The sequence below is a fragment of the Haplochromis burtoni genome, unplaced genomic scaffold, assembly GCF_018398535.1.
Source record: "Haplochromis burtoni strain Fernald_Lab_line unplaced genomic scaffold, NCSU_Asbu1 Contig_20, whole genome shotgun sequence".
NCBI lineage: Eukaryota > Metazoa > Chordata > Actinopteri > Cichliformes > Cichlidae > Haplochromis > Haplochromis burtoni.
Genome location: NW_024582381.1, coordinates 3,505,752 through 3,518,519, shown reverse-complemented (window position 1 = coordinate 3,518,519; position 12,768 = coordinate 3,505,752). Strand labels below are relative to the sequence as shown.

The following is a 12,768-nucleotide window of genomic DNA, read 5'->3' as shown; positions in this document are numbered from 1 at the left end:
GTTAATCTTAATGAAAAACAAGTCTGCCTCCAGACTGGGTACTTTGGCCGACATCCATTGATGTTTGTTCCTCAATGTATTTTTTGTTGTTGTTGTTGTGTGTGTATATACACATATATACACACATACATATGTGTATATACATATACACATACATATATATATATATATATATATATACATACATATACATACATATACATATATATATATACATACATATACATATACATATATATATATATATATGTATATATATGTATATATATATATATATAGGTAGATAGATATTAGATAGATTGATAGATAGATCGATATACATATATGCATTTCTGTAGGTTATACATTAACAAACCTAAAATAGCCGAAAGAAGTTCATACAGCAAGTACACCAGCCTGTGATCCTACAGGGTGTTTTTTTTCCCACTGACCTGAATCAGTGATGCCTTTACCAAATGTAATTAAATGGATAAGAGAGCCAAGCATTTCAACAGTAGCGAGTGCGGTTGCTGTTTAGGAGACAGTTTATTGCTCTTTTCTTTGCTGCTTCTTTCCCTCATCTGTCTGGTTTCGGGGCAGAGTGGAAATTGCTTTTGTTGTGTTACTTGCTATTATCGTACAGCTTTAGCATCATTTGTCTAACTTAAGGGTTGAACTGAACGCTGCTGAGGAAGATAATACGTGTTCAGTCACACTACACTGGCTAAGTTTAATTTCTGCATTTTCCCATAATGTAGTGATGTCTGCTCATCTGCTTTTGCTTCATTCAATTTCAGTTTTCAAACTGAATGGTAAATATAGCAGGAGCTCAATGGGTGCTGGGGCCCCCAGAGGTGCGAGCAAGGCGACTAAGTGCGACGGGAATGAAGGAGCTGTGGGCAACTGGTTCCTCCTGAGGGGCTGACAGATGCTGACAGATCGAGAGAGTGATTATTCAGAGCTTAGAAGATGAACTAGTGCTTGTGTTAGCTGGCTCCCCTTGCAGCAGAATCACTCCCAATCACACCTCCATAAATCAAGCACTCACACCCTGGCACAGTTTGAAAACAGCACTATTGAGCAAAGGTGGTCATGCCGATGAAAGGGTGTTTATCATGAAAGAGTGCCACTAGTGACCACAAAGGCTGTATGCTTACTTGGAAGAAACATGGGTGCTTGCGACCCTGAACATCTGTAACCTTAATTTTGACTAACTATTCAAATTGTATTTCTGTAACTTCTGAACTCTTGGCAGCTTTGACTGAAGTGTAAAGGTCCCAAAGTGTAAGTAGTGAGTAAAGTAGTGCTGTAACAGAAACAACCACAGCCCCTCTCCAATAAACGTCTGCTTAATCCCAAATCATTATGGTATCTCCAATGAGGTATAAAAAGGCAAATAAACAAGCCAAACTGCACGTCTAATGAAGCACAGACGGTGCAAACTTTTTTCACTTTGAAATATGCAGAAAACATTCAAATTACATTTAACAACCTCTGTGTTTACTGAACCAGACACAAACGGTAAGGTAATTGCACCTCTTTACATGAAAATGTATATACAACTCCATATGTTTATTTCCATCTAAAATGCTGCACTTAGCTTTTTTTGAGTTTTTAGCCAAATCAGGAATTCATTTATTCATCCTTGCAGTGTCAAAATCTCACTGTAAATTAAAGTTGCATAATATGTTAAGTTTAAATGCTCTGTGTGACTTGCAGTGGCCGATACGTGATGTGGTTCTGGGAGTGGGTCTGTTGGAAGATTAAAACACTCTGTCATTCTTTTTTTTAATCAAATTCTGAAGCAATTACTGGGTCTGTCTTTGTTTCTCAATATGCCCCATGCGTTTTTTTCACTGTTTAACAGCAAAGAGAAAGAAACTTTATTTTGAAGAGTTCTGTGCAAACATAAGTGAGCAAATAGCCAAAGAGAGCCTATAGGACACTCAAGTCCAACATACCAATGAAATAAAACATCTCATTTGTTTTCTTGTTTATTTTTGTGTTTATGTTTTGATTTTTTTGGAAACAAGTGAAAAGAAATGCCCTTTCTTGTGTTTGATTTTTTATCTTAACAAAAAGAACAAAAATAAAGTGTTAGAAGAAACAAGCAAACAACAAAAAGAAACATGGTATCACAATCAACTGTATTTCTACCTTTAGAGCTTCAGCAGCAGCAGCATTTTCAGTTTGATACGTTGTACCTTTGATGCAAACATGATCTATGATCTTTGATCATAATAATATATTAGTGACAGTCTCATTAGCATCACAGTGCCAGGACAAAGAAACTCAACATTGTGCTTCAATGAACTGTGAATAAAAATGTGTACTTTAGACTATTCCTACTTTAAGCAAACAAACAAAGAAGCCTTAAAATGCTAGCTATAGGCCAGGAAGCAAAGTGTTAACAACAGATTTCTCTGGCATGAAAAGACATAAAACAGTTTGAACAGGTTGTCATTCGAAAGCAATTTGGGAAGCAGTAGGATCTCATTATTACATCAATTTAATTCCAATTAGAAGAAATGAATCAAATTATCTTTTTCATAGCATGTGGCAAAATAACTAAGAACGTGACTGACGAAGATAATCACATCATATCAGGAAATTGATTTATGTCTACTTCTTTTAATGATGAGGACAAAGAGGTTAAAAATGTATTTAAGATTTGTTGGGCTTGGTATTCAAAACTTAACATTTTATAAAAACCGACAATCGGCTACTGTTTTTGTTGACACATAATCTATATATTTGTTACATTTAAATACAAATGTCACTGCATTGTTTGTAACTAAAACCCCAGATGAAGAAAATAACCCCAGCATCTGATACAACTCTTTTTGGTAATATTCATCAATATATTTGTCACATATTTAACTACAAATATGATTGGCTCATTAATTTAAAAAAAAAAGTCCTATTTGAATAAAATGATGAGGGTCTGATGCAGCTCTAGCAAAATTAATAGCCTTAATATCCAAAAGGAAATCTCCATGTATGATTGCGTGAAATATGTTCCTCTGAAACAGTGCAGTAGTCTATAAATGAATAGCTGCCTTTGAAGCTAACCAACATCAAGATCACTTAAAATATCATGCCTTCATATATAAATAAATAAATAAATAAGTTAATAACTAAAATGTTACAGAGTTCATGTCACTTTCATAACTGCCATCTGTACTGTATAATCTGTTCTTTCTTTTTTTGTTCCAACACATAAACCTGGCCTTAGATGAAGGTTTGTACTTCTCATCAAAACAGAAGTAGTCTGAGGTCAATTGAGAGGAGAATTTAGGCTACAATTTGAAGCTGAGTGATTTTTTTTACAATGGAAAAAGGTATCTACAATTTTGCTCCTTCTCTGACCTCAAAGTGTTTTCCACCATTTATTGAAAAGGGAAATGACTTCAAGCACAAACAATGTTCTAAAGTAGTGACTGTCGATTGCAGTTTCGCTTTAGGTCCCAGAAGTGAACCACATCACTACAAATAGGATGAATGTCTATAAATAAAGTTTCTATTCTATGTCCTAATTTAATTTACATGAATGAGCATTTTTATGCGTATTAATTTACGGTTCTTCTCAGTCACCTTAGCCTCCAAACACATGACTAAGCAAAACATTCAAATCATTTTTGCTCACGATGTATATTTCAAAGTTTGCAATGTAAATTGAATTAAAGAGCACTGTTATACTTGAGTGAATGTGAGTGCAAAGGTCTCTGTGTTGGTCCTGTGACAGACCCGCCACCTGACCAGGGTGTACCCTGCCTCTCTCCCTGTGGTAGCTGGGATGGACTCCAGCACCCCTGCAACCCTGAATTGGATAAGGGAAAGAAAATGGATGGGTTAGATTGCAGAATACCAAACAGTTTTATAATATATAAGCTGTGACAAAAAAAAAAGAATACCCCCCAAAAAAATTCACCTCTTGTTTGAAGTTTTTGGAAACACATCTTTGAGGCCAATTTCATCAACAGACAGAAATTTTTGAAATGACCGTAATGTAACAGAGCATGCAAAAGGTTAAAATGATGTAGAAATGCATTAAAAAAAAAAAAAAATTCAAATCAAGAGCCAATTTTGGATATTATTTTGATGAGCCATTATATTTTAAGGTGAATACGTGGCAATAAAGACTTCATAGGTGAATTGTGAAGTGGAGTTGTAGAGAGTTCAGTCAAATACGGCACTGTCCCCAAGGAGAGAGTCGGTTAACTCTCTTTTGGCATTTCTAAAATGATTGGGGATTTAAGATACACTTATTCCTTAGCTAATTAACAAGAAACTGAAAAAGTCCCGACACAGGTTAGACACCCTAGTCCTCTGGATTAATGTCTTAGCTTTGAGCCACTCCCCTAACACACCCATCTCTTTCTAACTTTTTGGGTTATAGTTACCTGATGTGAACCAAAGAATTTCTGTATTCACAACAACAAGGGTCTTCAAATATTATTTATATTTATTTGTGTGCCTCTGAATTTACACCCATTATTTGCCACCATCCCTTAATGTGAGTAAAGAGTTCATTGCCATTTCACATAGTTCTTTGAAAGCAGGTGACTCAGATCTTCTGAGACAAAAATATCTGACTGGGTGTTTGTGAGCTGACCCTTTTGAGTGATCAATATTACATTTCCTTAATTATTAAGCAGAAATTTCTTTCCTAAATGTTGCTAGCACTGGTTAATTGGTTGACATATTAAGACAATTCAACCTTATGGTTTGTTAAACAAGTTCAAAAGCATCTAATTTATCATTTTTGTTTGAAAGATCTCTTAAAATCACCATTGTACACCATTTCACCTTTGCAGACATTACATTTAAGCATTTGCATGCTTTTACTGTTAAAGGAGAGGCTTTGTTGTAATGAAGTAATAATACAAATTATAATAATGATAATAACGGCCCGCAGAATTCAAGTTAATAGCATATCTTATCATAATACCCAAGTGAACTCCTAACCATACTATACATGACCAAAAATACTGATCAGTTTGAGCTCAAGAACCTAAAAATGAATTTAATCCCTTGTGACCAAGAAACTGATCTTGTATTTTCTTTATATTGATGTCCGCCACTGGTTTGATTACTTTGTGTTCCTTTGTTCCTTTTTTCCTCAGTTCATGAATAAAGCAATCATGGAGGTTAAGTGAATGGCCTTGAATTTTGCTTGATTGCAAGCTGCCAGATTGCTGCAATTTAAATCATTTTTCCCCGAAAGCTTCAGTTTTTAATGAAAATGCCCTCTCTGTGTGTTTTTTCTTTGCTGCAGGCCAGTGGGGTCAGTGTACCGGTGAGGAGTGTGGCTCTGGTGGGGTTCAGACAAGGACAATATGGTGCATCCACATGGAGGGCTGGACCACCCATCACTCCCACTGCCATCACATGGAGAAACCAGAAAGCCAGAGACAGTGTTTTAAAGTCTGCGACTGGCACCAGGACCTCTTCGAGTGGGAGGCGTCAGAGTGGGGGAGCTGTGTTCTTGTTCCTTTCTTTTCCAATGAGCTCAAGTTGAGGGCAACTGAGTGCATTACAGCACAGCATGGGATCCAGAGGCGCAAAGTCTACTGCGTACGCACCTCAAATCGAACCACAGTCAGTTCGAGGATATGTGAATTCTTTTCCCAAAAACCACCTGTGGAGCAGGCATGCCTTGTCCCCTGCCCCCAGGACTGTGTGGTTTCAGACTTCAACTCTTGGTCAAGTTGCAGCAAAACCTGCGGTGCTGGCCTGCAGCATCGGACTCGACATGTTCTGGCCACATCAATGTATGGAGGGGCAAACTGCCCCAACCTAACTGAGACCAGGACTTGTTCTAGCCATGTTGACTGCCCGGCTGGGGAGGACGAGTACCAGTACAGCCTTAAAGTAGGGGCCTGGAGTGAGTGCCGAATGCCCCATCACAAGGATGCGCTATTAAGTGGAAGGACCACAGTGGACTTCAGTACTATGTCCAACGAGAACAACACAGCCACGCTGCACACACTAGCTTCTCACCAGCATTTCCATCACACCCACCACCACCTTGCTCATGCGCACATTAAGTACCCCGCGTCGTGGGAACTAGAGGTGGGATACCAGACACGACATGTTCGCTGCACAAGAAGTGATGGCAAAAATGCTATGCTGAGGTAAGCAACATGCTTCAAACCATAAAGAATAGGAAAATCATCTTAATATGGTAATGTGGATTGAAGTTGAGACATATTGATGCATTTTTCACAAAAATTAGGAATACTTATGCCTTTTTTCAGTCATTATGCCCCCAAAGTGGCCACCCTAGCACTTCACAACTCTTCAATGCAAAATTCCATCAGTTGCATGATCGTTTAAACTTTTCTTGGTAGATTTCTTACTGTACTTTAAATCTTCAGGTCCCCGGCACTGTGCTGCATTAGAATCTATAACATTTTCTTTGCCATCCTTCACAGCAGGGCCGTGCAGAGAGGTTTAAAGGGGCGGGTGCTCAAAGTTAAAAAGGGGCACATTGAACCAGGCTGAATAACAACAACACACATTCATCAAGAATCTAATATGGGAGGGCAGGGCTGTGTTGATCTGAGACTGTAGACATTAAAAAGTCCAAGGAGAGATGGTAGCTGATTAAACAAGTGTCATGAGATAATAACAAAATGCAAAGATTGGTGACAGCGCTTGGAACCATAAGGCAACAAAAAACTGTGAGAAATATTCAGGGAGTGCAGAATTATTAGGCAAGTTGTATTTTTGAGGAATAATGTTATTATTGAACAACAACCATGTTCTCAATGAACCCAAAAAACTCATTAATATCAAAGCTGAATGTTTTTGGAAGTAGTTTTTAGTTTGTTTTTAGTTTTAGCTATTTTAGGGGGATATCTGTGTGTGCAGGTGACTATTACTGTGCATAATTATTAGGCAACTTAACAAAAAACAAATATATACCCATTTCAATTATTTATTTTTACCAGTGAAACCAATATAACATCTCCACAAACAAAAAAATCAGCGACCAATATAGCCACCTTTCTTTGCAAGGACACTCAAAAGCCTGCCATCCATGGATTCTGTCAGTGTTTTGATCTGTTCACCATCAACATTGCGTGCAGCAGCAACCACAGCCTCCCAGACACTGTTCAGAGAGGTGTACTGTTTTCCCTCCTTGTAAATCTCACATTTGATGATGGACCACAGGTTCTCAATGGGGTTCAGATCAGGTGAACAAGGAGGCCATGTCATTAGTTTTTCTTCTTTTATAGCCTTTCTTGCCAGCCACGCTGTGGAGTACTTGGACGCGTGTGATGGAGCATTGTCCTGCATGAAAATCATGTTTTTCTTGAAGGATGCAGACTTCTTCCTGTACCACTGCTTGAAGAAGGTGTCTTCCAGAAACTGGCAGTAGGACTGGGAGTTGAGCTTGACTCCATCCTCAACCCGAAAAGGCCCCACAAGCTCATCTTTGATGATACCAGCCCAAACCAGTACTCCACCTCCACCTTGCTGGCGTCTGAGTCGGACTGGAGCTCTCTGCCCTTTACCAATCCAGCCACGGGCCCATCCATCTGGCCCATCAAGACTCACTCTCATTTCATCAGTCCATAAAACCTTAGAAAAACAGTCTTGAGATATTTCTTGGCCCAGTCTTGACGTTTCAGCTTGTGTGTCTTGTTCAGTGGTGGTCGTCTTTCAGCCTTTCTTACCTTGGCCATGTCTCTGAGTATTGCACACCTTGTGCTTTTGGGCACTCCAGTGATGTTGCAGCTCTGAAATATGGCCAAACTGGTGGCAAGTGGCATCTTGGCAGCTGCATCGCTTGACTTTTCTCAGTTCATGGGCAGTTATTTTGCGCCTTGGTTTTTCCACACGCTTCTTGCGACCCTGTTGACTATTTTGAATGAAACGCTTGATTGTTCGATGATCACGCTTCAGAAGCTTTGCAATTTTGAGACTGCTGCATCCCTCTGCAAGATATCTCACTATTTTTGACTTTTCTGAGCCTGTCAAGTCCTTCTTTTGACCCATTTTGCCAAAGGAAAGGACGTTGCCTAATAATTATGCACACCTGATATAGGGTGTTGATGTCATTAGACCACACCCCTTCTCATTACAGAGATGCACATCACCTAATATGCTTAATTGGTAGTAGGCTTTCGAGCCTATACAGCTTGGAGTAAGACAACATGCATGAAGAGGATGATGTGGACAAAATACTCATTTGCCTAATAATTCTGCACTCCCTGTAATAGGCTCTGCCTGTGAATCACTCTTTGCTTCTCTTCTTCCTTCCATCCCATCATTTCATATATCACTCTCCACTTGCTCATGTGAGAACAAGGCACAACTTGCTATTGCAATAAACTATAATCTAATTATCCACACCTAACAACTCTTGCACTTAATCTATAATAAAATGATGACAGAAAAATGTTATAGCACTGCCTTTAGTAGCCTCACACAGCTCCTGCTGTTTCCTCCTCATGTCCTTACCAGCCATGTCTGGACAATGTTATATCATGAGTAATATTTTTTTTAAAAATCCATCTAAATAAAACACACACATGCACGCACACACAGTGACATTTTAGACCTTCTTCAGAATACTGTATATACTATGGGCATCATGGTGCTGATCCAGAATCCTTACATTATTATTTATTACTAGAGCTACAATAATAAAGCAATGAGGAGGGGGAAGTAATAAATATGAAATAATGTATTTATGATGATTCCATTTGTTTCACTATCCACTCTGTGCAGGGCAAAGCTTATTACATTTTTAAACTGTAGAGATACAATAATTTTACTGCTGTAAAATCCAAATTTTGTCTTATTTAAAATATAAATCTAATATAATCTGCTTCTTAATGTATGTTCTTTAAAATACAGCGTGTGTTTTTAATATATTATAATTATAATAATGCATAATTATGTGGACATGCATATTAGATCGTTTTTTAGTGAAATATAATCCCTCCAGAAAGGCAGGAAAAGCCCGGAAACTTACTTTAAAACTAAATATGTTCCCTAAAACGGTGACAGAGCTACAGACCCATGACAGCCTTACACGGTAGCCAGCAGCTATGACCAGCACTACTTGTGCAGTTAATAAAAGGACAGGTAATGTTTGTCGCGCTGTTGCACACACAGCACGCTCGTTTGTTTCAGTTCGTCAGTTGCAACAAGACAGCTTACCAACGTGTACGTAATAAGCTAATACTCCTGTGTGCTACACACTACAGTGTACGCTGTACACCTACTTACTGGTTTTGTCGCATCAGTCTGTGTCTCTGAGTTAACTTGTGTTTCTCCTACAGCTCCGGACCGCTAAAAATGCGCGTGCTCTTTGTGAGCTCGTTCCCGGCTCGTAACCAGCGCGTTCTGCCGTCAAGGGCGATCATTGGTTAAATGTGATCATGTGACTGATGCAAGCCAGATCCTTTTATTTAGCAAAACTGTGATTAATAGTTAAATATTATTGTTGAGGGGCACAGACAGGACTCCGCACGCACACACACATAAAAAAAATAAATAAATAAATAAATAAATAATTTTTTTTTAAAAAGTTGCCTCAACAAAAGGGCACTTTGGGCACCCATCAGGAAAGGGGCGGGTGCTCAAGCCCCTCTAGCCCCCCTCTGCACGTGCCTGCTTCAGTTTTGAAAAATGCTCCTTTTGAAAGCTGTCTTTGGTCTGCGCCAAACACATCTACTTTAACCACCCTCAAAAAGTTGTATGCTGGATTTGTCTTTCCAGAGTACATTATTTAACCCCCCACTGCAAAAAAAACCCCTTCTCTCCCCCTATGGTTGCTTGGCAAAATACTTTCTCCTGACACATCCCCCATGATTTTCAAATTTCTGAAATATTTATCAGATAGTATACACTTACAGTTTGACAAAGACAGTTTGTTCATCCTAGAATAAAATGCAGGCTTTACAAGAAACTGTTTTTCAGATGCACTGCTCTAAGGCTGACATTGCTGGGGCAATCAATCCTGGAAGAATTGGCAGTTCTTTGAAATCAACCATACATGTAAAAAAGTTTGCTTTTCGTTTCTTTTTCCCACTGGGATCCACAAACCCATTTTTCCCTCTGTCAGACCACATACCTCAATGGTATAGAAAGACTGATTCCACCTGTTACCCCCTAAGGACATTCTAAGAATTTGCACCAAATAGAACCCTGGATTCTAATTTTCTGGATTTCAAGGTGTGATAAATGTTGTGGTGCACCTGATTTGTTCTCATATGAAAACAGCAGTGCTGTATAATATTTCTTTCTTCTTGTGTGTTTTTTTTTTTTTGTACTGTATCCAAGCGGAAATGTTTGCAGGTTTAATAATGAAAGGAAATACCTGTAGTTTGTTTCTCTTTCATCAGTTTACTTTTCCTCTGATAAAGCGTATGGAGAGTTTTAAAAATTATAGGAGCTGAATGTTGTTGTCTGTCAGGCAAAATAATCCTAATGGACATTTTTTTTTAAATAAAAGAGAGGCATAATCAATGCTCACCACCTCTCATGAGATGTATTCAGTGAAATAGAATGGTTTTTATTGATGGTGGTTATTTATTCAATTATTACTAGATTATATGAGGGCTGATGTTTGACCAGCATTTCAGCAAGGAAGGGAGGCATTATTGTGTTAAATGTCAAGTGTTGCCCCCCTTCCACTCTCTGCTGTTAGAGCTAACCTTGGTATTTGGATTTGATAAGAATGGATTTTTCTGCACGTACTCGCACACAAAGCAAAAAGCAGAGCACACACAAATGCACACCTACACATGCTGTGTCTCACACACACACAAACACAAATACACATAACAAACAACATTCTGTCTTGTGTTTTTTTGCTTTGTTTTGTTTTTCTCATACAGAAAGAAAATCATTGCATGTATATTACATTGATTAAATGCCACTATACCATTTTCTTGGTGTAAAGTGTCACTATTAGCTGGCTGTTAAAATCCATTTCTGACTGCCATCATTGTTTCAGAGACCACATTTCAATCATGTTGTTTCAATTAAGCCTTTTTATTGCTCCATATTGCTTTTTTATTTATAATAAGGCATACTGCATTGAAGTTGTACAGCATTTAATTGTCATATCAATTTTCTTGTGATTGCTCTTGCTTGTTGCCATTTTGGACAGAGTAGTTTAAAAGTCGTTTATCTTGCCACACATCTCTTTTCACTGACATGTTTTTTTTTGTGTGTGTGGTTTGAAAAAAGGATTTTATTTTGCATTGCTTGATTAGCACTTATTTTATCTAAGGAGGTGTGGCGCTTTTGAAATAGATTTCCCACGTGTATTGTGCTTCATTTTTCTCAACTTACAGCCTCATTACAAGGAGAAAGTCTAAAAATGATCTTGTATCTCAATAACCTGACTAATTCAACTTGCAAGATTAGCCAACAAAAACTGTAATTGGATGAGAAAACATGTGCTTTTCGTTTGGGATTAGCCTATTAAATGGCCATAGTCTGGTTATCGTAGCTAAGGATATGGCTGATTTAGGCTTACCACCACCACCTAGATGGTTCACTGGGTTATGACTTCATTTATGGGGTCATTATACAGTGGTGAAATAGATCACACATGAGCTTTTGCTGATAGAGCTTTTTTCTGATAGAGCGACAAAAGTCAATTCTTGGCAGTCCCAGATTTACTACTGGTACAAGTTGACTGTACTTTTCCCCAGGAGATCAGTGTTTGTGCCATGTGATATTGTTGTTGTTTTTTTAAACTCTCATTTCCATTTATTTCCATGTCACTCTTTTAGTTTTTGTCACACAAAAAACTATCGTGCAGAGGACGTATGGGTCAGTTACATGGTTTGGCACTATAGTGGGTTGAACAGCAGCAGCAGCAGCAGCAGTTTAATGGGATAATAGCATTAAAATCATGACTAATGACTTGTGCTTGTGCTTGGTTAACATCTCTGAGTGAGCATATCAGCTCTTTGTGGCACTTGTGTAAAAGATTGACTTTGTCTTGAGATCTGTGTTAACAGGATGTACTTTAAATTCTTGAGTGGAAGAAGTAAAGGTCATTTATTCAACAACAAATCAACATAACCACTTGCTCATAGGGTCTCATACCTCTCCATCGGCAAATCCAATTAAATCCCAACAACATCTATTTATAGCTTGCTTTGTGTACAACTGCACTCTCAAACTTTAAAGGGGTCACAAAGATATCATGTTATGAAATAAAATTTCCTTGACGTGACAGTAATTTACTCTCCTCAATCTGCAGCCTCTGTACGAAGGACAAATCCCCACTGACCTTCCAAACATGCGTGATCCCCAAAGACTGTCAGACATCCGATTGGTCATCGTGGAGCCCCTGCTCTAAGACCTGCCGGTCTACCGACCTATCCCCTGGCTACCGCCTCCGGTCACGGATCATGACTCAGATCACAGTTGGCGGGGGGAAGCGATGTCCTGCCCTTGAGGAAAAAGAAGCTTGCAATATCATAGGCGATTTACTTCCAAACTGCCCCAGGTAATTTTTTATTATTTTTTTAAACAGAGATCATCTTTATTGCTTCTTAAGGCCACAATCTTCAAATGAACGTTCTTTTCATTTGCAGTTTCACCAATGCACGATAAACTTGAGGACCAAATGAGGGTTTTTAATTTGGCTTCTTGGAACAAATTCACCTTAATAATTATGAGAGAAAGCCTAGAGGTTAAAATATTTATGACTTTACTATTGAATTGATTTGTGCACACTGTTTTTTTAGCATCATTTTAATTATCTTGTGGCAGCCACAATAATCTTGTGTACTGTAGGGAGCCCCC

At 38.4% G+C, this 12,768-nt stretch overlaps 1 protein-coding gene across 1 annotated transcript in view; it reads left to right on the top strand.

Annotated features, from left to right (window-relative positions):
• The window catches only part of thsd7ba (thrombospondin, type I, domain containing 7Ba), a gene marked incomplete in the record, with an annotated part of 187,892 nt that overhangs the window by 54,946 nt on the left and 120,178 nt on the right, over positions 1 to 12,768 (top strand). The window contains 2 exon segments of the mRNA XM_042218525.1: positions 5,258 to 6,116; positions 12,221 to 12,469. Of these exon segments, the coding sequence (XP_042074459.1) occupies positions 5,258 to 6,116; positions 12,221 to 12,469 (1,108 nt within the window).